The 24589-nt window shown below is 43.5% G+C and overlaps 1 protein-coding gene across 1 annotated transcript in view; it reads right to left on the bottom strand.

The window, feature by feature from the left end:
* Window positions 1-2076: 2076 nt before the first annotated feature.
* Ddr (discoidin domain-containing receptor 2) overlaps window positions 2077-24589 on the bottom strand; it is a 199765-nt gene continuing 177252 nt past the window's right edge. Inside the window, exon 19 of the mRNA XM_080269408.1 lies at window positions 2077-2229. Coding sequence (XP_080125534.1) covers window positions 2080-2229 — 150 coding nt within the window. The 3' untranslated portion in view covers window positions 2077-2079. The remainder of the gene's footprint in view (window positions 2230-24589) is intronic.

Raw genomic sequence — 24589 nt, 5'->3', positions numbered from 1 at the left:
CCACTCTTACTTATATCAACAAATTACTCCAGTAAGGAAACATCTAGATTTTTATGTACAGGCTTATCATCTGCCTATTGCCCTTATACACTGTGTTAATTTAAGGAAGTGCAAAAAATTATTAGGAACTATGGTGCCCCTATCAACACAAACATGCAGGATATGTATGCAAATTATTTCAAGAATCATGTGTTCAAAAATGTTACAATTTTAATATCACCATTTAACTGGAGAGCAGTCCAGATCAGATTATGACATTACCACCTGCAATATAAATAATTTGTTGGTAGTGACACTCGACTGTCCTGTCAAGAAGCGTAAGAACAACACATGGGAACACTACGTAACACTCGGCCTCACATCAACACACACCATATTATTATTGAGTTTAAACGGTTCAGGGGTAGTGGTGTTTGCATTTTTCATCACCTTAGTCATGGCATTCCCCCCCCTCCCCCCCAAGATTAACTTTAACTATATTTATGCTTATATGATGGATCATGGATATACAATATATAAAGTTAACCACAGTGTCAGAATTGTAGAGTTGAGCAGTGAAAGATCAAGTTGGTAAAAAAAAAAAAAAAAAAAAGAAAAAAAAAAAAAAAAAAAGTCCTTCCTGCTCCTTTTCCCCCTGCCGTTGTAAGATCAGGCAAAAGCATCTGTGAATTATTTCCTGGAGCACCAGATAAGAATATGTCCATCCATCCATCCATCATCCAATCCTACATTGCCCCATGAGGAGCGTAGGAGCCCAGGGCTAGGCAGTTGGCCTAGACATTTAAGATGAGAGTGAAAGTGTTTCTTTAAATCTATATCCAATGAAATTGCCTAACTGGTTTAAAGTAGCTTTAGACTGTTTCTCTTCCTTTGTTATTACTGTTTGGTATTTACAGTATTTTAAGAGTTCTCACTTAAATATGCTTCTTATAATGAATATTGTAGCAACTCTAACTGCCTGTTCTTTAAATAACTGTCATCGAAGTTGACAACGGCAGTGGGTTAGGGTAAGGTGGAGTGTGAGGGCAGCCACTCATTCTGCTGACTCAGGCAGTGAACACACAAACGAGGCAGCTGGTATATAACTCTGACTAGCGACTTATAGATGAAAATGCAACTGTAAAACTTCTATCATGATATGTACAATGTAATATATTTTATACAAACATACATACATACAAGTATTATATACAGAAATTTGAAGCATAATGTATAAATGATACTTTGAATCACAAACTTCTTACTCGCTAAACCGAACCTGCTGTACCCTGTTTCCTTAGAGAGTGTTGAAACTCAGTAAAGTCAGGGTAATAAATTATATATATATATATATATATATATATATATATATATATTAAATATATATATTAAATATATATATTATATATATATATTAAATATATATATTATATATATATATTATATATATATATTATATATATATACATACATATATATATATATATATATATATATATATATATATATATATATATATACACACACAGACAATAGATAATAATTTTCAGACCACCCAGTTTTGGTGACATTGTTGAAAAAGTCTACCTCACAGTCTTGGACTAGATCATACATAGCACTGTACAACTGCTGTATTTTGTCTCCTGCTTTTCTTTGACTCCACCGTCACTTTATAAGGGATCTATCTCTATTTTTGTTATTCAGCACACTTATTAATAAGTCTACATTATCACCTGTTGCTGAAAGTTTTCATTTTTTCTTTCATAGCAATTTGTGAGTGACCAAACTGAACCAGTTTCATTTATACTCATTCCACTCCTACAGTCACTGTCGACGTTGACGATTATCATAAGTTCGAAAGAAGAGGCTACGACTATACTGCCGCATGTCCCTCTCAAAGGTAGCATAGCTTCTCCGTAAGGCTGGTAGTAACTGAACATCATCTAAGTGGTTCATATCCCCCTCAGAAAGTGTGTGTTGTGCCCCTTTCAATGGCTGGGCAGTGCTCTGGCGAGGTTGAAGACACAAATCCCACCCAAAGCTATCAAAAGACCTGCGTGGGGAAGGCATGCTTCCCTCACGCAGGTTGTCCAGCAAGTCTCAGGTAACCGGTGAGTAACCCAGATTCTTCCTCTGCAGGAACATGTGAATTTCACGGAAAGAGGGACGATCGGCGTCTGACCTCTTCCAGCATTCTCTCATCAAGTCAAAGATCTCCTTAGGACAGTTCGTTGGCTGTGGCAACAATACCTGCAATAAAGATCTTAAAGGTAGGAAATGGCACAAGCTGTGAATAATCTTTTGGGAACAAGAATTGTACTGTAACATTAATACAGCTTTAACCCATAGTGTCTGGTAGCCAAGCATACATGATGGCCCGGGGACATCTGGGTGACATGTACAGTATATGTAATCAAACGTTTAGAGGCATTGTTTGAATATTCTGTGGGTTACTTCCACCACACGCAGCCACTGGCAACTCTCATGCATGCATTTGAGTCATGCTCCTGTTACCTGCATACCTCTGTAATGGATATACCTACGCAAAATGTTTTCCGTGTGTCCGGATTCTTGGCAGAGCACCTGCCACCGCCGACTTGAACACCAGTGAAGTCCAAAGACCAGAAAGGAAAAGGCCTTAGTGATAGTGCGATAGGGAGAGAACTTGAGGTGACATTATTGCTAATTGTGAAAGTGATTCTTCCTCTGAGGAAAGCGACCTCGCCTCGTACACCATCAGGAAGTACATTCATTACACTGTTGAAGGCCACAGCAAAAAGAGTGACACTAAAAATACTCCCCTGTGGCACCCTATCTTCAAGTGCACAGGCATTAGGAAGCACTCCTACTCGGACCCTTAAAAAACAGCTATAGTCGCGGCACATGACTCTGACGTCATTATCGTACCCTGGCAACTGACCAATCAAAAGTGCGTCCGATTTCGTATTATACACAAATCATATTATTATGCACGAATATATTATATACGAATATTATTATACACAAATCACATGTGTCTTGTATTATATACGAAATCAGACGCACAGCTGAAGGGTAGGTTGCCAGGGTAAGATAATACCAACATCAGAGTAGCACGCCGTGACTGGGGGGGGCAAAGCTCCCATGAAGACCAAATTCATGAAGAGAAAGTAAAATGACATGATGCCAGACAGTATCATATACCTTCTCCAGATCGAAGAAGAATGTGACCTGGTCTTGGTTAATAGAGAAAGCCTCACAGACACAAGATACCTGGGGTGCACCCACAGAGGGGGGGCGGTCCCCCCCTAGCTCTCTTGGTCCTTTAAAATTTTATATACTGTATAATTATTTCGATAACAGCAAAACATGAAAAACTTGCAAGAACAAACAAAGAGCCAGCAGCTCTCGGACTAAACCTGCATGTGACCTCCCCATAATTATCGGATTACCTGACCTCACCTCAATACCCCCCCCCCCCCCAGAAAATTCCTGGGTGCACCCTCCAAGATACCAAGAAGAGTAGGGTATCAGTGGTGGATTGCATTTTATAAAAACCATACTGGACTGCTGGTAAGTAGTTTCCCTTCTCTAAATGCTGCATGAGCCAGCCATTTACCATCTTCTCCAACACCTTGCAAAAACATTAGGTCAGAAAGATGGGACAATAATTTGTTGCCTGCAGATGATCCTTTCCAGGCTTGGGGATGGAAATAACCACAGCAACACCCCAAGAAGACAGAAACTCACCAGTACACGAGGAGAGTGACTCCTCAGACATTTTGTAAAAAGGCAAATGGAATATCATCATAGCCTGGAAAGGAATCGTGACACTGTGACAAAGCCATCTGAAGGTCAGAAACTGAAAAGGGGACATTGTAAGACTCTACCCCAGAAGATGTGCAGCTAAGAGTATGTGATTCCAGGCACCAACGTTGGAATGCTGAAGATAATTTGGTGTCCTTTATAGTTACACCAGTAAAATGCTAGACAAACACTTCAGCAACTGCAAAGGGATCGGTTACTGTCACTTGCATCAGATAAAACAGGAGGGGGGAGGAACATGAAATTTTCCAGAAATCTTTCTGACACGGTTCCACACTTGGGTGAGAGAAATCCTCGAGTGAAGGGAGGAAACATACTCACGCATCTAGCCTCTTTCAATATACGACGTGCTTGAGCATGCGCCCTCTGAAAAACCACCAAATACTGAGTGACCCCACGATGGCAGCAAAGCCGAGAGAAGGCGACTCGTCTGGCCCTCACTGCATAGGTACATTCAGGGGTCCACCGGGGAATTGGACGTTTAGGAGAGCGACCAGTCTTGGGAATAGAAAAAAAAAGACTGTCGAGTGCATTACATCAGTTATATATATATGCCCCCGCCTCATCAGCACTACCAAAATTGTCCACCGTGCAATCAGTGGAACAAAATTCCCTGAGGAGTGGCCAGTTCGCCTTATCCAGGCAACAGCGAGTTAGATGACATTGTGGCTCACACTCGGCAGAAGTTAGAATAAATGGGGAAGTGGCCACTGCCGTGCCAGTGTGGCAACACACCCCAACTAAAATCTAGAACACTAGTAGCTGAGCACAGAGACGAATCAGTGGCCTTGAAAACACCAGTCTGACCATGAAAATACGTCATCTCGCCTGAACTCAGCACCCCCAACACCTCATCCTCCACCAAAGAGGCCAGCACGGCACCTCGAGGTTGGTCACACCATGGATGATGACCATTCAGATCACCCAGTAAAAGAAATGGGGAGGAAGATCACTAACAAGGTCGTTGAGATCTACCCTCTCACCTAGGGCATTAGGGGGGAGATAGAGACTACACACTATATAATGACGGTGAAGGAAAATCTGAATGGCAACAGCCTGAGGTGGAACTGAAAGACTAAGACATGTGAATGGGACATCACAGCGAACTAGGATAGCAGTACCACCGTGATGTCTTTGGCCAGGAAGAGGATCACAATAAAATGCATGGTAACCAGGAGGACTGGTAGTAGTAGTATCCCCAATCATGATCTCCTGTAAAAAGTGGGCAATAAGACTATGCGATTCCTCCCCACTAGAACGTAAACCACAACTCCATTGAATTATAGATGCCACAGTGGATTGGTATTGTATCAAGGCACTCCTAGTACCAGAGTTTTGGACACTGGAAACCTTGACGGGTTTCCGAGTACCTGGTCGAGGTTAAGGTTTATTAACAGGTTTTCTAACCACGGCCAACCCCTTGGACGAGGAACCCAAGATACTCGATTTTTAAGACGGCAAAGTGAGGAAGAAGGACCGTAAGCTGCCTTGGCCTGAACAGAGCAGGCAGTGCCATCACGAGGAGGAGTACTGTCTTCAGCGCACCCCACAGTACGAAAATCTTGAGAGGACAAGGTCACATGCAGCTGGGGAGGCACATCAGCAACCCCGGCACCACCACTGTCCGGTGGAGGTCGGACCATCAGCGAATCATCATCCCCAGCCTGCACCCGCCCCAACCCCTGAGAGTCCTGAGCAGAATGAGTAGTGGATTCCACAGCAGAAACCTTTGGTGATAGGGTTTCAGTTTCTCTAATGAGCCACGGTGACGTTTGCCATGCACAGGAGGGGCGTTGGAATTTTTGGATACGTCAGGACAAGGAGATACATCTACGTGGATATCTGTCACCACCACAGAAGGGAGCAAGCACCCAGCCACCAAAATGGGGGCAGAAACAGTCGGAGTAGAGGGTGGGCGAACACCACTCTCGCATGCAATATCAGTTCCAGAGACATCATCTGGCAAATAACCAGATGTGGAAGTGGTCATTTTAACGGGTCGAAGCGACTTCTGGGATATAGAAGGACGCACAGGCGCTCCAGAAAGAACAGAAACATAAGTAACCCTGGGCTGATGGAAAAGAGTCTAGGCCCTCGTCTTTGCTTCTGGAAACGAAACATCACACATGTGAATGGTCAAGATCTTTTCTAGGCAGTATCTTGGCCTGTTTCTAGAAGATACAGCTTGAGTACCTCCAGAGTGATAGCAATTAAGGGGTCCTGGACAGGCACTGGTATGACTTGGGCCACCACAGGAGAGACAAACACCAGGAAGGCCAGCCTGTGCACAGTGGCAAAATTGGCTAACATGCTCATACCCCTGACAGTGGAAACAGCGCTTTGGGGTCAGCACATACGGCTTCACAGAAAGTGATTGCCGTGCTAAGCTTCAGAGATGTAGGCAATGTTGATCTGTCAAAACTCAGGAACAAGGTCAGAGTCAGGGTCAGAACATCATCCATCTTCTGAGGGCACTCAGCCTTCGCCACACCAGACTCCCACGGTTCCTCCAACAGTCTTTCCTCTCGGTATCGGACGAGATCATGCGAAAATGCTACACCCTTACATTGGTTGAACATAGCGTGTGGAACGGAGGCAACACCAGTACCAGAAACATTGAGTCAGAGCCAGCAACTGGGAACTTTCCTCTGGGGAGGACACCTCAAGAAGGATGTTTCCATCCCCCTGAGTAGTTATCCTGGGTTCCCTCCAACAAGCACAATGGTATGGTGCAGATTAAAAATATCCATATCTAGCACTGACCCACCCACAGAGGGCTTCAGCGCTAGATATTGCATGCAGGTCGTGGCACTGCTTCATCCAGGCCCAACCCTAGAGCTGCACCAGCTTGACGGGAACGTCTCCCAGTCTCAGCTGAATGCTGGGGCAGAGGATGACATTTACGAGGGGCCTGGAAAGGCTCCCAGAGTGGCAATAAGGTAAATCAATCCTGAAGAATGACCTGGGACAGATGCAACATCAACCATAGGGTTCTTTGTATTTAATTAATCCATCCATACAGTAAATAATACTTCATTCCCCCATCCTTCCACCCACCTTGGAGTCCAACAAGGGGAGGTCACACCCCAGGGATAACACCACCAGCGACCCCAGAGGTAGTGGGAGAGTATACGCAGGTAACCACTGGGGGACCTGGACAAGGGTGACTACAGGACAGTATGAGGCACCAGGTGACCCTAGACAACACATGACCAGCTGATTGACCTGGTTGGGCCCAACCAGGTCGCCCGTCTAGCCAGATTAAGGGACCAAAGAGGTGTATTGCTGGCTGCATGGCGCAGCGTGCAGCATCGCTCAACCCCCCAGGACTCCCGTCTCCCAGCATTACGGGACACCACGCATGGCAAACACGTGGGGAGGCAACAGTTCAGCCCTGGATGGCTGATGGGCAGGGACTAACATCACCAGCAGGCTTCCTCCACCAGTGATGTAGAGGGTGCTTGGTCCACGAGGCCGACAATTACCGAACCCTACAAAAATATGCAGGCCTCCAAAGTACGTGGCACTGCCAAGCACTCTTCAAAGCCCTGGATGGCTGATGGGCAGGGACTAACATCACCAGCAGGCTTCCTCCACCAGTGATGTAGAGGGTGCTTGGTCCACGAGGCCGACAATTACCGAACCCTACAAAAATATGCAGGCCTCCAAAGTACGTGGCACTGCCAAGCACTCTTCAAAGCCCCGCCACCACGTCAAGATGAACCCTCTCAGCAGGAGGGTTGGATATGTCTCCCCACCCCACATAAAGTGAAGTAGATTTTTTTCAAGTGTCACCAAAACTGGGTTCTGAAAATTATTTTCAATTGCCATAGTTTTGTTACATTTACAAAACACTGAAGGCTTAGAGTTCCATTGGGTAGCCCTATACTCTTTCATGTGTAGAGATAATGATTTTAACAATTTTTCTGTCCACATAAAAATGAACAATGAGGTAAGATGTTAATCCCGGTCAACTTCATTACCCATGGCATCCAGCATATATTTCTGCTGACCCTTCTAGCCGGGCATTTCAGAGAAAATCACCTTTTTTAAAATATTAATATCTCGGCTAATACTTAACCAGAAATAAAAACTGGCCTAATACTTGGCAATCCTTCTACTTCAAGCTGATGGCTTCAGATTGTCTGTGAAGTGCATAATGTCAGAGAGAGGGGGAGGGGGGCAACTTTTGGTGTGTGTTTTTTGCCCGTGTCCGTGTGCGTGGCTGAGGCGCAGTGGCACAACTAAGGCTTATAGTAGCCCTCCACGATAACAACACTTCCAGAAGGCCGCAGTCAAGCACAAACACCATTTCAGGTTGGGTTTTTCAGGAGTGTGGCATGAGTGTGGTTACTATAACAACACCCTCGAGGCAGGCTGGCTCAGCTCACCATAGCCACATACGCCTTCTCGCCTCATCACTGCGCCACCATGCCTCCACCAGCGCCTTACACCACACACATACACAGAGATGTATGTTTGGCTTGCATTGTCACATGATTCTAGCACTGCTGTGCCACTAGAAGTGTGGGTATTACTACTGCTACTACCACCACACTATCACTACTACTGCATACACACAACCTAAATAATAATATTATGAACAATATAGTTACAGGGTATCCATATATTATCCATAATCCACTGTATTTTCCATCCAATCCTACATTGTCCCATGAGGAGTGTAGGAGCCCGGGGCTGGGCAGTTGGTCTCGACATTTAAGATGAGAGGGACCAGCCTCACTCAACCATGAGTGGCATTACATGAGCAGTCAACCCCAACCATCCCATGGATATAATCCTTCACTGGCTCAATCCGACTGGAGCGCAATAATTACCCAATAAATACCAGGCGCCAAAATTTGGTTATATGATTACCACCCAGCATAGTAAATGGTTTCCTGGTGTACTAGAAACCATTTGGCTTGTCACTCAGTGTAGAGTTACCTACAGGCAGAAGAAAGAGGAAAGAATGAAGGAAAGACAGAAGAGGGAGTGTAAAGTTACCCATAGGCAGATGGACAAGGAAAGGACGACAGAAGAGGATGGAAGGAAAGAAGGATGGAGGAGAGGAAAGGGCAGACACCCGACAGCAGCACTACATCGAGTGAGTGGATGGTGAGCGCCCCCACCTACCACAATATATTTTCCACTATAACAATTTTTTCCCTGTGAATCAAAATGTACGGTCACTCTCAAAGGAACAGATACCGCATTAGGCAACCCCTTCACGTTTCGTGTGGTAACACTGTAACCTTTACAACTTCAGGTGATTTGAGTTGGGCTTTTAGATACTATTACTTTGTGAACCCCAATTCGAATTTACTTTTGCTTCTTGATGAACTATTGTAGCTATGCTGTGTGTGAAAATGCTCTTCATAATCTTGTTTTGTATATTAAATAATCGCATCATAGTGCAAATGGCAAATCCTTTTATCTCAGTAGATAATCTAATGTTAAACACTTACATGATGTAGGATCTGTCACTGGCATTAAAACATGATGAGTGGATGTACTAAAACAATTATGACCAATGATTTCTAACTATTCCCCACACAATTCATAACATTCCGTTTCAAGTGATTATTATAACTTTCACCCCATAGCCTAACCTACAATAATTTTGTACTGAACTGCACATTATAAACATCTTGCGGCTTAAAAAAGAAAAGTTGCTTAATATTAAAGACAGCATGTCTTATGATGCATAATCTCGATGCAGGCTACAGCACCATAGTGAAGTAGGGACATCTCTTTGACATTATTATGTTTCATGGTTTTGAAGAGTTTGTAAAATGACAAAGAAACCATCACCACAGTATACAAACAATATATACATTCAGTGATGAATTATGCAAGCCCTGCTTGGGCATCTAACCTCTCTCAAACACACTACAACACTCTACAGACCATACAGAACAAGGCCCGCAAAATAGTCACAGGCTGGACAGCTACTGCACCCACAGACCACCTACATCAAGAAACCGAAGTCCTTGAAGTCAAGGATCACCTAGACATGAGAGGCACCCAAATTCTCACTGCAGCCTTCACAAACCCACAACATCCACTACACTACATGGCAGCACATCCACAAACAAAGAGGAACATCAAAACAACACCCAGCACACGAAATCGTACACAAATACTGTCATCTCTCCCCTCTCACCCGCGTCAGACAAACTTCCGGAAGCATATCCATACCCAAATCACTCGCCGCTCCACTCCGTCACTTAAAGACAAGACACAGGTGCATGCATGACGTCCTGATATCCATCCTTGTGAATCCTATCTCAATCATGAGGACAGGGTCCATCAGGCCAGGCTGAGATGTCGGCATCATGCAGCCCTCTTAGGTTACCAGAAGAGGCTGGATGACTCTGTCACTGATTCCTGCCCAGGATGTAACAGAGCACCCCATACTATTAAGCACATTATGGAAGACTGCATTGAGCACAATCACCTACACCAGCAACACAACTTACACTCCTTGAGAGCTGTGTGAGAAAGCCCGGTCTCGGCCGTGGCCTCCCCTAGGGACTCGGTGCTGTTCGGCCAGAGTGCCTAGGGAACTACTACTACTGTGATCTCAATGCCCTTATCAGAAGAAAAAATTTCTTTGATGTATAATCTACATCCGATTTTATGGTGTAATATTGCAGGGGTGGGGAACCTTCCTCCTATTAAGGGCCATACAAAATTATTATCTTAAAATCAACTGTATCCGAGTACATAACATAATATATATATATATATTTATATACAGTAGACCCTTCTTATCCGCTTATTTAAGTTTCCACAGATCAAACTCACTTTAATACTGTACTGTAACTTAATTTGAAATCAGTGAGCAACTCGCACTTCTTTTGTAGCAACCGTTAGCATGCCCCCACCCACGGGTATTCCTGCCACTCGGTCAGTCTTATTGTAAACACCAATCAGTTTGTTACTTAGTCGTCACCCTTCTCATGTTTACAACTCTACTGTACTTTATTGTGGAAGTGAAAAATGGCTCCAAGGAAACAAATAAAGGATAAAAGCAATCCTTCAAAGCCAAAGAGAGGGCGTAAGGTGTTATCATTGGCAGAGAAAAGGGTCAGACTAGACTCTCAGCTTACCTTCAGTGCCGCCACACAGCTCGTCGTCTCACCACATTAACACTGTAGGAACTGCACTACAGTCATTGTCGTCATCATACAGTAATCATCGTCATCTATACAGCACTCATCATCATCATACAACAATCATCATCATTGTATGAAGGTTATGAAGAGAACACACAGTCTTTTGGTGAGTGTTAATATGCATTTGTAATTTTTAAAGTAAGTTTAATTTTTTTCAGGGATGTGCCTAGCTTATTTGGAAATAATATGCCATTTTGTGATGACCTGAATATATGCGGAATTTGCCTCCCACTGGGGTCTGTGGAACCTAATCGCCACGGATAACTAGAGTCTACTGTGTATCTGTACATATATATATCATTATCAACTGTTCAGGTCCACTGGAGGACTGGCCTATCCCTACTGAACCAGGGACGATACAGCCATTGTATCTCTACCCAGTGGCTTAGGCTGTCTGGGTGAGACTGAATGTAGGATGAGAAGTGCTTGTGAGTGTAATTGTAATGTTGGAGTGGCTTTTAATGTGTGTGTAGTCTGTGAACCAAGTGTACTTGGCCTGCCGTAAGCCGACTGGGTGCAAACATACTATAGTCGTGGCGTGTGACTCTGAGGTTGTTATTCTCGTGCCCTGGCAACCTACCATTCAAAAGTGCGTCCGATTTCGTATCATATTATGTACAAATCACATTATTATGCACGAATATATTATACATGATTGTTATTATACAAAATATATTATACACGAATCACATGCATCTCATATTCACAAAATCAGACGCATATTTGAATGGTAAGATGCCAGGGCACGATAATAACCTCAGAGTTGCGTGCCACGACTATAGTATGTTTGCACCCAGTTGACTTACGGCAGGCCACGTACACTTGGTTCACAGACTACACACACATCCAATGCCACTCCAACATTACAATTACACTAACAAGCACTTCTCATCCTACATTCAGTCTTGACCGGACAACCTAAGCCACTGAGTAGAGATACATTGGCTGTATCGTCCCTGGTTCAGTAGGGATAGGCCAGTCCTGCAGTGGACCTCAACGGTTGATAATGATGTATATATATATATATATATATATACTGTATATATATATATATATATATATATATATATATATACTGTATATATATATATATATATATATATATATATATATATATATATATATGTACAGATACACAGTAGACTCTAGTTATCCGTGGGGATTAGGTTCCACAGACCCCAGTGGGAGGCAAATTCCGCACATACTCAGGTCATCACAAAATGGCATATTATTTCCAAATAAGCTAGGCACATCCCTGAAAAAAATTAAACTTACTTTAAAAATTACAAATGCATATTAACACTCACCAAAAGACTGTGTGTTCTCCTCATAACCTTCGTACAATGATGACGATTGTTGTATGATGATGATGATGAGTGCTGTATAGATGACGATGATTACTGTATGATGACGACAATGATTGTAGTGGAGTTCCTACAGTGTTAATGTGGTGAGACGACGAGATGTGTGGCGGCACTGAAGGTAAGCTGAGAGTCTAGTCTGACCCTTTTCTCTGCCAATGATAACACCTTACGCCCTCTCTTTGGCTTTGAAGGATTGCTTTTATCCTTTATTTGTTTCCCTGGAGCCATTTTTCACTTCCACAATGAAGTACAGTAGAGTTGTAAACATGAGAAGGGTGACGACTACGTAAGTAATGAACTGATTGGTGTTTACAATAAGACTGGCCGAGTGGCAGGAATACCCGTGGGTGGGGGCATGCTAACGGTTGCTACAAAAGAAGTGCGAGTTGCTCGCTGATTTCAAATTAAGTTACAGTGTATAGTACAGTATTAAAATGAGTTTGATCTGTGGAAACTTAAATCCGCAGATAAGAAGGGTCTACTGTATATCTGTCAATATATATATATTATATATATACATATATATATATATATATATATATATATATATATATATAGATAGATAGATAGATAAATATGTAGATAGATAGAAAGATATATATATGTATGTATATATATATATATATATATATATATATATATAAATATTATATTGTGTATCTATCTCTATACAGATAGATAGATAAATACGTAGATAGATAGTTACATATATATATATATATATATATATATATGTATGTATGTACATTATGTACTGGGCAACAGTTGATTTTTAATTAATAATTTTTTATGGCACGCGAATGATGTTTAAAATTTCCTAATGGCCCTTAATAGAAGAAAGGTTCCCCACCCCTGCAGTATTACATCATAAAATCAGATGTAGATTATGCACCAAAGAAATTTTTTCTTCTGATGAGGGCATTGAGATCACAGTAGTGGTAGTTCCCTAGGCACTCTGGCCGAACAGCACCGAGTCCCTAAGGGAGGCCACGGCCGAGACCGGGCTTTCCCACAGAGCCCTCAAGGAGTGTGAGTTGTGTTGCTGGTGTAGGTGATTGTGCTCAATGCAGTCTTCCATAATGTGCTTAATAGTATGGGGTGCTCTGTTACATCCTGGGCAGGAATCAGTGACAGAGTCATCCAGCCTCTTCTGGTAACCTAAGAGGGCTGCATGATGCCGACATCTCAGCCTGGCCTGATGGACCCTGTCCTCATGATTGAGATAGGATTCACAAGGATGGATATCAGGACGTCATGCATGCACCTGTGTCTTGTCTTTAAGTGACGGAGTGGAGCGGCGAGTGATTTGGGTATGGATATGCTTCCGGAAGTTTGTCTGACGCGGGCGAGAGGGGAGAGATGACAGTATTTGTGTACGATTTCGTGTGCTGGGTGTTGTTTTGATGTTCCCCTTTGTGTGTGGATGTGCTGCCATGTAGTGTAGTGGATGTTGTGGGTTTGTGAAGGCTGCAGTGAGAATTTGGGTGCCTCTCATGTCTAGGTGACCCTTGACTACAAGGACTTCGGTTTCTTGATGTAGGTGGTCTGTGGGTGCAGTAGCTGTCCAGCCTGTGACTATTTTGCGGGCCTTGTTCTGTATGGTCTGTAGAGTGTTGTAGTGTGTTTGAGAGAGGTTAGATGCCCAAGCAGGGCTTGCATAATTCATCACTGAATGTATATATTGTTTGTATACTGTGGTGATGGTTTCTTTGTCATTTTACAAACTCTTCAAAACCATGAAACATAATAATGTCAAAGAGATGTCCCTACTTCACTATGGTGCTGTAGCCTACATCGAGATTATGCATCATAAGACATGCTGTCTTTAATATTAAGCAACTTTTCTTTTTTAAGCCGCAAGATGTTTATAATGTGCAGTTCAGTACAAAATTATTGTAGGTTAGGCTATGGGGTGAAAGTTATAATAATCACTTGAAACGGAATGTTATGAATTGTGTGGGGAATAGTTAGAAATCATTGGTCATAATTGTTTTAGTACATCCACTCATCATGTTTTAATGCCAGTGACAGATCCTACATCATGTAAGTGTTTAACATTAGATTATCTACTGAGATAAAAGGATTTGCCATTTGCACTATGATGCGATTATTTAATATACAAAACAAGATTATGAAGAGCATTTTCACACACAGCATAGCTACAATAGTTCATCAAGAAGCAAAAGTAAATTCGAATTGGGGTTCACTAAGTAATAGTATCTAAAAGCCCAACTCAAATCACCTGAAGTTGTAAAGGTTACAGTGTTACCACACGAAACGTGAAGGGGTTGCCTAATGCGGTATCTATTCCTTTGAGAGTGACCGTACATTTTGATTCATAGGGAAAAAATTGTTATAGTGGAAAATACATTGTGGTAGGTGGGGGCGCTCACCATCCACTCACTCGATGTAGTGCTGCTGTCGGGTGTCTGCCCTTTCCTCTCCTCCATCCTTCTTCCATCCTCTTCTGTCTTTCTTTCCTTCATTCTTTCCTCTTTCTTCTGCCTGTAGGTAACTCTACACTGAGTGACAAGCCAAATGGTTTCTAGTACACCAGGAAACCATTTACTATGCTGGGTGGTAATCATATAACCAAATTTTGGCGCCTGGTATTTATTGGGTAATTATTGCGCTCCAGTCGGATTGAGCCAGTGAAGGATTATATCCATGGGATGGTTGGGGTTGACTGCTCATGTAATGCCACTCATGGTTGAGTGAGGCTGGTCCCTCTCATCTTAAATGTCGAGACCAACTGCCCAGCCCCGGGCTCCTACACTCCTCATGGGACAATGTAGGACTGGATGGAAAATACAGTGGATTATGGATAATATATGGATACCCTGTAACTATATTGTTCATAATATTATTATTTAGGTTGTGTGTATGCAGTAGTAGTGATAGTGTGGTGGTAGTAGCAGTAGTAATACCCACACTTCTAGTGGCACAGCAGTGCTAGAATCATGTGACAATGCAAGCCAAACATACATCTCTGTGTATGTGTGTGGTGTAAGGCGCTGGTGGAGGCATGGTGGCGCAGTGATGAGGCGAGAAGGCGTATGTGGCTATGGTGAGCTGAGCCAGCCTGCCTCGAGGGTGTTGTTATAGTAACCACACTCATGCCACACTCCTGAAAAACCCAACCGGAAATGGTGTTTGTGCTTGACTGCGGCCTTCTGGAAGTGTTGTTATCGTGGAGGGCTACTATAAGCCTTAGTTGTGCCACTGCGCCTCAGCCACGCACACGGACACGGGCAAAAAACACACACCAAAAGTTGCCCCCCTCCCCCTCTCTCTGACATTATGCACTTCACAGACAATCTGAAGCCATCAGCTTGAAGTAGAAGGATTGCCAAGTATTAGGCCAGTTTTTATTTCTGGTTAAGTATTAGCCGAGATATTAATATTTTAAAAAAGGTGATTTTCTCTGAAATGCCCGGCTAGAAGGGTCAGCAGAAATATATGCTGGATGCCATGGGTAATGAAGTTGACCGGGATTAACATCTTACCTCATTGTTCATTTTTATGTGGACAGAAAAATTGTTAAAATCATTATCTCTACACATGAAAGAGTATAGGGCTACCCAATGGAACTCTAAACCTTCAGTGTTTTGTAAATGTAACAAAACTATGGCAATTGAAAATAATTTTCAGAACCCAGTTTTGGTGACACTTGAAAAAAATCTACTTCACTTTATGTGGGGTGGGGAGACATATCCAACCCTCCTGCTGAGAGGGTTCATCTTGACGTGGTGGCGGGGCTTTGAAGAGTGCTTGGCAGTGCCACGTACTTTGGAGGCCTGCATATTTTTGTAGGGTTCGGTAATTGTCGGCCTCGTGGACCAAGCACCCTCTACATCACTGGTGGAGGAAGCCTGCTGGTGATGTTAGTCCCTGCCCATCAGCCATCCAGGGCTTTGAAGAGTGCTTGGCAGTGCCACGTACTTTGGAGGCCTGCATATTTTTGTAGGGTTCGGTAATTGTCGGCCTCGTGGACCAAGCACCCTCTACATCACTGGTGGAGGAAGCCTGCTGGTGATGTTAGTCCCTGCCCATCAGCCATCCAGGGCTGAACTGTTGCCTCCCCACGTGTTTGCCATGCGTGGTGTCCCGTAATGCTGGGAGACGGGAGTCCTGGGGGGTTGAGCGATGCTGCACGCTGCGCCATGCAGCCAGCAATACACCTCTTTGGTCCCTTAATCTGGCTAGACGGGCGACCTGGTTGGGCCCAACCAGGTCAATCAGCTGGTCATGTGTTGTCTAGGGTCACCTGGTGCCTCATACTGTCCTGTAGTCACCCTTGTCCAGGTCCCCCAGTGGTTACCTGCGTATACTCTCCCACTACCTCTGGGGTCGCTGGTGGTGTTATCCCTGGGGTGTGACCTCCCCTTGTTGGACTCCAAGGTGGGTGGAAGGATGGGGGAATGAAGTATTATTTACTGTATGGATGGATTAATTAAATACAAAGAACCCTATGGTTGATGTTGCATCTGTCCCAGGTCATTCTTCAGGATTGATTTACCTTATTGCCACTCTGGGAGCCTTTCCAGGCCCCTCGTAAATGTCATCCTCTGCCCCAGCATTCAGCTGAGACTGGGAGACGTTCCTGTCAAGCTGGTGCAGCTCTAGGGTTGGGCCTGGACGAAGCAGTGCCACGACCTGCATGCAATATCTAGCGCTGAAGCCCTCTGTGGGTGGGTCAGTGCTAGATATGGATATTTTTAATCTGCACCATACCATTGTGCTTGTTGGAGGGAACCCAGGATAACTACTCAGGGGGATGGAAACATCCTTCTTGAGGTGTCCTCCCCAGAGGAAAGTTCCCAGTTGCTGGCTCTGACTCAATGTTTCTGGTACTGGTGTTGCCTCCGTTCCACACGCTATGTTCAACCAATGTAAGGGTGTAGCATATTTGCATGATCTCGTCCGATACCGAGAGGAAAGACTGTTGGAGGAACCGTGGGAGTCTGGTGTGGCGAAGGCTGAGTGCCTTCAGTAGATGGATGATGATCTGACCCTGACTCTGACCTTGTTCCTGAGTTTTGACAGATCAACATTGCCTACATCTCTGAAGCTTAGCACGGCAATCACTTTCTGTGAAGCCGTATGTGCTGACCCCAAAGCGCTGTTTCCACTGTCAGGGGTATGAGCATGTTAGCCAATTTTGCCACTGTGCACAGGCTGGCCTTCCTGGTGTTTGTCTCTCCTGTGGTGGCCCAAGTCATACCAGTGCCTGTCCAGGACCCCTTAATTGCTATCACTCTGGAGGTACTCAAGCTGTATCTTCTAGAAACAGGCCAAGATACTGCCTAGAAAAGATCTTGACCATTCACATGTGTGATGTTTCGTTTCCAGAAGCAAAGACGAGGGCCTAGACTCTTTTCCTTCAGCCCAGGGTTACTTATGTTTCTGTTCTTTCTGGAGCGCCTGTGCGTCCTTCTATATCCCAGAAGTCGCTTCGACCCGTTAAAATGACCACTTCCACATCTGGTTATTTGCCAGATGATGTCTCTGGAACTGATATTGCATGCGAGAGTGGTGTTCGCCCACCCTCTACTCCGACTGTTTCTGCCCCCATTTTGGTGGCTGGGTGCTTGCTCCCTTCTGTGGTGGTGACAGATATCCACGTAGATGTATCTCCTTGTCCTGACGTATCCAAAAATTCCAACGCCCCTCCTGTGCATGGCAAACGTCACCGTGGCTCATTAGAGAAACTGAAACCCTATCACCAAAGGTTTCTGCTGTGGAATCCACTACTCATTCTGCTCAGGACTCTCAGGGGTTGGGGCAGGTGCAGGCTGGGGATGATGATTCGCTGATGGTCCGACCTCCACCGGACAGTGGTGGTGCCGGGGTTGCTGATGTGCCTCCCCAGCTGCATGTGACCTTGTCCTCTCAAGATTTTCGTACTGTGGGGTGCGCTGAAGACAGTACTCCTCCTCGTGATGGCACTGCCTGCTCTGTTCAGGCCAAGGCAGCTTACGGTCCTTCTTCCTCACTTTGCCGTCTTAAAAATCGAGTATCTTGGGTTCCTCGTCCAAGGGGTTGGCCGTGGTTAGAAAACCTGTTAATAAACCTTACCCTCGACCAGGTACTCGGAAACCCGTCAAGGTTTCCAGTGTCCAAAACTCTGGTACTAGGAGTGCCTTGATACAATACCAATCCACTGTGGCATCTATAATTCAATGGAGTTGTGGTTTACGTTCTAGTGGGGAGGAATCGCATAGTCTTATTGCCCACTTTTTACAGGAGATCATGATTGGGGATACTACTACTACCAGTCCTCCTGGTTACCATGCATTTTATTGTGATCCTCTTCCTGGCCAAAGACATCACGGTGGTACTGCTATCCTAGTTCGCTGTGATGTCCCATTCACATGTCTTAGTCTTTCAGTTCCACCTCAGGCTGTTGCCATTCAGATTTTCCTTCACCGTCATTATATAGTGTGTAGTCTCTATCTCCCCCCTAATGCCCTAGGTGAGAGGGTAGATCTCAACGACCTTGTTAGTGATCTTCCTCCCCCATTTCTTTTACTGGGTGATCTGAATGGTCATCATCCATGGTGTGACCAACCTCGAGGTGCCGTGCTGGCCTCTTTGGTGGAGGATGAGGTGTTGGGGGTGCTGAGTTCAGGCGAGATGACGTATTTTCATGGTCAGACTGGTGTTTTCAAGGCCACTGATTCGTCTCTGTGCTCAGCTACTAGTGTTCTAGATTTTAGTTGGGGTGTGTTGCCACACTGGCACGGCAGTGGCCACTTCCCCATTTATTCTAACTTCTGCCGAGTGTGAGCCACAATGTCATCTAACTCGCTGTTGCCTGGATAAGGCGAACTGGCCACTCCTCAGGGAATTTTGTTCCACTGATTGCACGGTGGACAATTTTGGTAGTGCTGATGAGGCGAGGGCATATATATATAACTGATGTAATGCACTCGACAGTCTTTTTTTTCTATTCCCAAGACTGGTCGCTCTCCTAAACGTCCAATTCCCCGGTGGACCCCTGAATGTACCTATGCAGTGAGGGCCAGACGAGTCGCCTTCTCTCGGCTTTGCTGCCATCGTGGGGTCACTCAGTATTTGGTGGTTTTTCAGAGGGCGCATGCTCAAGCACGTCGTATATTGAAAGAGGCTAGATGCGTGAGTATGTTTCCTCCCTTCACTCGAGGATTTCTCTCACCCAAGTGTGGAACTGTGTCAGAAAGATTTCTGGAAAATTTCATGTTCCTCCCCCCTCCTGTTTTATCTGATGCAAGTGACAGTAACCGATCCCTTTGCAGTTGCTGAAGTGTTTGTCTAGCATTTTACTGGTGTAACTATAAAGGACACCAAATTATCTTCAGCATTCCAACGTTGGTGCCTGGAATCACATACTCTTAGCTGCACATCTTCTGGGGTAGAGTCTTACAATGTCCCCTTTTCAGTTTCTGACCTTCAGATGGCTTTGTCACAGTGTCACGATTCCTTTCCAGGCTATGATGATATTCCATTTGCCTTTTTACAAAATGTCTGAGGAGTCACTCTCCTCGTGTACTGGTGAGTTTCTGTCTTCTTGGGGTGTTGCTGTGGTTATTTCCATCCCTAAGCCTGGAAAGGATCATCTGCAGGCAACAAATTATCGTCCCATCGCTCTGAGCTAATAAATTTGCAAGGTGTTGGAGAAGATGGTAAATGGCTGGCTCATGTAGTATTTAGAGAGGGGAAATTACTTATCACCAGTCCAGTATGATAAAATGCGATCTAGCACTGATGCCCTACTGTCCTTGGAATCTTGTGAGGCTTTCTCCACTAACCATCACCAGGTCATGGTCGTCTTCGATCTGGAGAAGGTATACGACACCATCTGACATCGTGGCATTTTCCTTTCTCATGAGAGCTTGCCTATTTCTGTTCAGCAGTTATTACCTAACCCTTTTTTAAGGGTCTGAGTAGAAGCGCTCTCCAATGCCCGTGCACTTGAAGATGGGATGCCACAGGGGAAAATCCTTGGTATTACTCTGTTTGCTGTGGCCATCAACAATGTAATCAGTGTACTTCCTGACGGTGTACGAGGCTCACTATATGTGGATCACCTCTCAATTTCCTTCACTGGGTCTATAATGTGTATGACAAAGAGGAAATAGCACCTGACTATAATAAAAATTTATAAGCGGCTGAATCTTGTGGCTCCGTTTTTCTTTAAGAAAATGGCTATACATTTTGGCCATCTTGGGGGGGGGGTTCACCCACACCCTGACTTGTACCTCTATGGTCCGAGAATATCATGCATGGAAGAGACATGGTTTCTAGGTCTTATATTTGATAGACGGCTGAGGTGGGTTCCACAAATTAGTTCTGTTATGGCAGAATGTATTAACCCCTCCGTGGCTGAAGGCCCGGAATTTTCCGTGCACGTTACCAGTCCAATGCCGAGGCCATTTTTTGAAGGTTCGAAAATTTATTTATTTTTTTCCTTGCCATATTGAAGAGAAAGTTCAGATGCATCTAACAGTGCAAAATCCCAGCTTCCTAGACGCAGTCTGTGGCTTGCAATGGAGTGCAGAAGTTGCAGAAATATTGGCAACCGATATCCGCTACCCTGGGGCACTGCCGCAACGCAACTGGGCAGGTGTTAACCCCCCCCCCAAAACAACGGGAATGGTGCTGAAATGTTGCACGTATGAGATATGATGATAGGGAATGATTTCAGAACATAATATGTTAGGAATGGCTGGAAAGAAAGTTATGAATACTTTTTGAACTATTTGACAAAATATATTTATGGTAGTTTCGAGTTATTTTTTACGATATCGTTGTGCCCATGCCTGAAAAAGGGAGCGAAAGGGTTGAATTTTCAGTCCTAAATGAGAAAATTGCACATCCTCTGAGACTAGTCTCTGCCATGAGAAAACAAAGTGGAGGGTCAGATCCGATTAGCAATACAAAAGTTGAGTCGCGACTTCGAGCTCCCACACCACGAGCATAGCTAAAAATAGAATCGTAAGGCAGTTTCAGAATTAAGAATAAGTCTGATTATTATGAATAGGGACAAAGCAGAAATAAATACGTTTACAGATGGGCAAAACGTATTTTTTCCATAATAACATGTTCATCATTCACTACCATTTTACGTTCATCTTTATCATTTTACCTTGTTATTTTCGCAATATATATTGCTGTCATTAACCCTTAGACTTACCAATGACGACCTGGGTCGTCATACATTTGTCAACCTCTGACGTCAGCTTGACAACTTAGCCCGTCATCCGATGTAAGCTCTAAAGAAATATTTAGGGAGTCGTCATTTTTGTTGGATGACTGGCAAAAGTGGGTGGAGCTAAGCCTGCCACAGCTGGTGTGTGCGTGCTCACTTGGTTTGCTTGGCTCAGGGTGGTGTGAGGTTCCTCACAGGTAGGATGTACACCTCTTGACTTCCCGCCAAACACTTATGCTCCTTTTTCTCGCATATATGTGGCGTTATTATTTAAGAAAATACAACAAATAATGCATTATTGGAAAGGAAATTTATTCTGCTACATATTGAAGCAAAAAATATTATTACTTCTTGAATATATATATATTTTTTTTTTTTGGGGGATGGGGGGGGGGGGCAAATATTTTTTTTAAAGGACAGTGTCACGAATCAATTCGCGACATTTCCTTTTTGTGAGAAGCCACGAACTATTAGTGGAAAACTCACTGTGTATCGCTCAGTTAACCGTTTCTCTCTCCATTTCGGGGTATACTTTTCAAATAATTCGTCACTTTCAAAAGTGACCGATTTAATGCACGTCACTAAGTGCGCTACTGAGCGATACAATTGTTTCTTTATCGTTCGCCTCTGCTTGCATAAACCGTTAGCCACGCCTTCTTCCGGTGGCTCGTGCTTCCTGCCCATACATTATTTGAATTCAGTCTTGTGTTTGCTGTGACGGAGGAAGGTCCTGTGCTCCAAGAAGTGTGAGAGGTCGCTAGCACCCAAGCTCCACTGAGACAGTTAATCCAGTCCTCCCACCTTAGTCGTGATACATAGCATTCATCGACTGGTATTTCTTTTGTGTATTTTGTAGTTTTAAGAGCTTAGTTAAGGTGTTTTTCCCTAGGCGTAAGTATTTAGCTTCTGTGTGAGTGAGCGAGTGCGTCTCATTGATTTGATTTGAATTGTAACGTTAAATTTATTTTTTGTGATTAATAAATTTAACAGTTCCTTTCTTGAGCTTAATGTAAGTAAACTCTTGTTTCATTTCTCCGTAATTAAGCTCATTTTCCATATAGCTCCTAGCTTGCATAAACGTTTGCTTTCATAAGTGGTACTTAGACCAGTCTTGTATTAACTTAATATCCGTTGTGCCACCTGGGAGTTAAGCATCGGCAAGAACCTGATGTTAGTATTAGTTATTTATTGTCAGGGGTGATGTAACTTTCTCCAGAGGCTAACAGTACAGTAATTCAGCAATTGTGAGTATTTAGTCTCTGCTGTGTACTGTTGAGAAAGTTTATAAATTCTCGTTCTTGAGAATCTTAGCAAGTCAGCGTAAAGTAATCGTTGCTTGATGTAGCAAGACAATCATTGTCTTTGCTCTTCAATATTATTGAATATTATTATCAAATTAAATAATATTTAACCATTTAAAGCATTTATATTTCAAAATTACCGTGATATTATAAAAACCCCGTGACAGACAGTGTACCTCTTTAGCATGTCAGCTAATTTCTACTCACTTTTTTTGCATTTTATTTTGTATATATTGTCTTTCTGAACAATGTACAACAGAGTAAAAGTCTTCATCTTCAAAATGTGACCAAAGTGGCCTTTCTATAATGAATAGTAACTTTCTAATGAGCGTCAGAAGTAAAAAGTACAGTATCTCTACACGACTGTTCTGAAAGCTCTTGAGCAAGAGTTACACACCACAGCCAGAATTTACGCTCACCCCTTTATGGGATAGGGTTAACAGGGTGGTCGTGTGTGTTTTGCAAGGGAGGAAAAAGATCGTATTTTCTGTCTAGGTCGAGATAATGAGTGTAACTATGAGTTTTTAGGCATGACCACGAGCGAAAATATCGTACATCCACTCGTCACGACAGGTGGTGAACTGACAGATGATAATTGTGAGAGGATGCGGTCAAGGTCAGTCTCATGTCCCAGATTTTCGTTCACTTCCCTAAAGTTTTCACAGTTTTCTACAAGTTGCACTGCATCTAATGATCTAAACCATTACAGCAAACCTGAGGAAACAGGTAAAGATACCAAGACAAAAATGTATTTTGCACTTATTATCACGTCTTTTTTGTTTGTGCCTGTATTCATAATTGTAAACAGGTGGTTGTGTGTGTTTTGCAATTGAAGAAAAAGATGTTATGTTCTGCCTGGGTCGAGATAATGGGAATCAGAAAATGAAAACCATACATTCCAATAGGGAATCAGACACTTCGATGTTCATCGGTGGCTTTACCAAGGTAAATATTGAGCTAATATTTCATTACTATATAGTTTGGCAAGTGTTCTCTCAACTCCTAAGACAAAATTTGCCCTTTGGGAAATTTCATTTTTACCCCTACGTCTGTGCACCACGAACACCTCCAAAAAACCACCATGCGCAGTTAACGGGTTAATGTGCAGTCATGTTATCTGCATACTATTTGCTCTTTCATGTTGCTTTCTCTACAGTTCTGTAATACAGGTATGTTTGTTGCACTTGGTATCATATATTCTAGCTTGAAAACCTGCCTTTGATGAAGTCCTTGAACCCAACCAATATTTTACCATTAGTTACGTGTTTCGTTATATGAGAATTCATTATACGACTATGCCAAATGGAACCTAACTACTCGTATCTTTGGGACCTCCCTCTAATATGCTGCAAAAATATAATACTCTCACAGCAACAACTAATCACGTGTCCATTGGTATATTCGCGCACATATTTCAAACATGTCTAGTGTATATCATCTATCCTACATTATTCTACATAACTGTATTCTGTTCTACTGGCCTACTTTAGCAAATCCTCCTTATTAACTGTTTTCGGGTATAGTTGGTGGTTTTGACTACCTGGAGCATGCACTGCATCTGATCCTCCTTTCTCATCCTTCCTGAGCTTGTGCATTCTGCGATCATTGAACTGACAAACTCAGCTGTAGCATTATTATAAGGCTATTCATGTGTCTATCTCTCTATCTATTGCCAGACACCAAAATCCCGTAAGGGGTGGCCATTTAACTCTGAGTTATTTGTTTCACGGGGAGGGGCACTAACCCTCCACCAACCCACTTGTTGACACG

This window comes from Coenobita brevimanus, chromosome 33 (assembly GCF_032717465.1).
Source record: "Coenobita brevimanus isolate Jiangsu-jjx chromosome 33, ASM3271746v2, whole genome shotgun sequence".
Classification (NCBI taxonomy): domain Eukaryota; kingdom Metazoa; phylum Arthropoda; class Malacostraca; order Decapoda; family Coenobitidae; genus Coenobita; species Coenobita brevimanus.
Note: the sequence above shows the minus strand (reverse complement) of the source record. Positions and strands in the feature narration are given on the sequence as shown.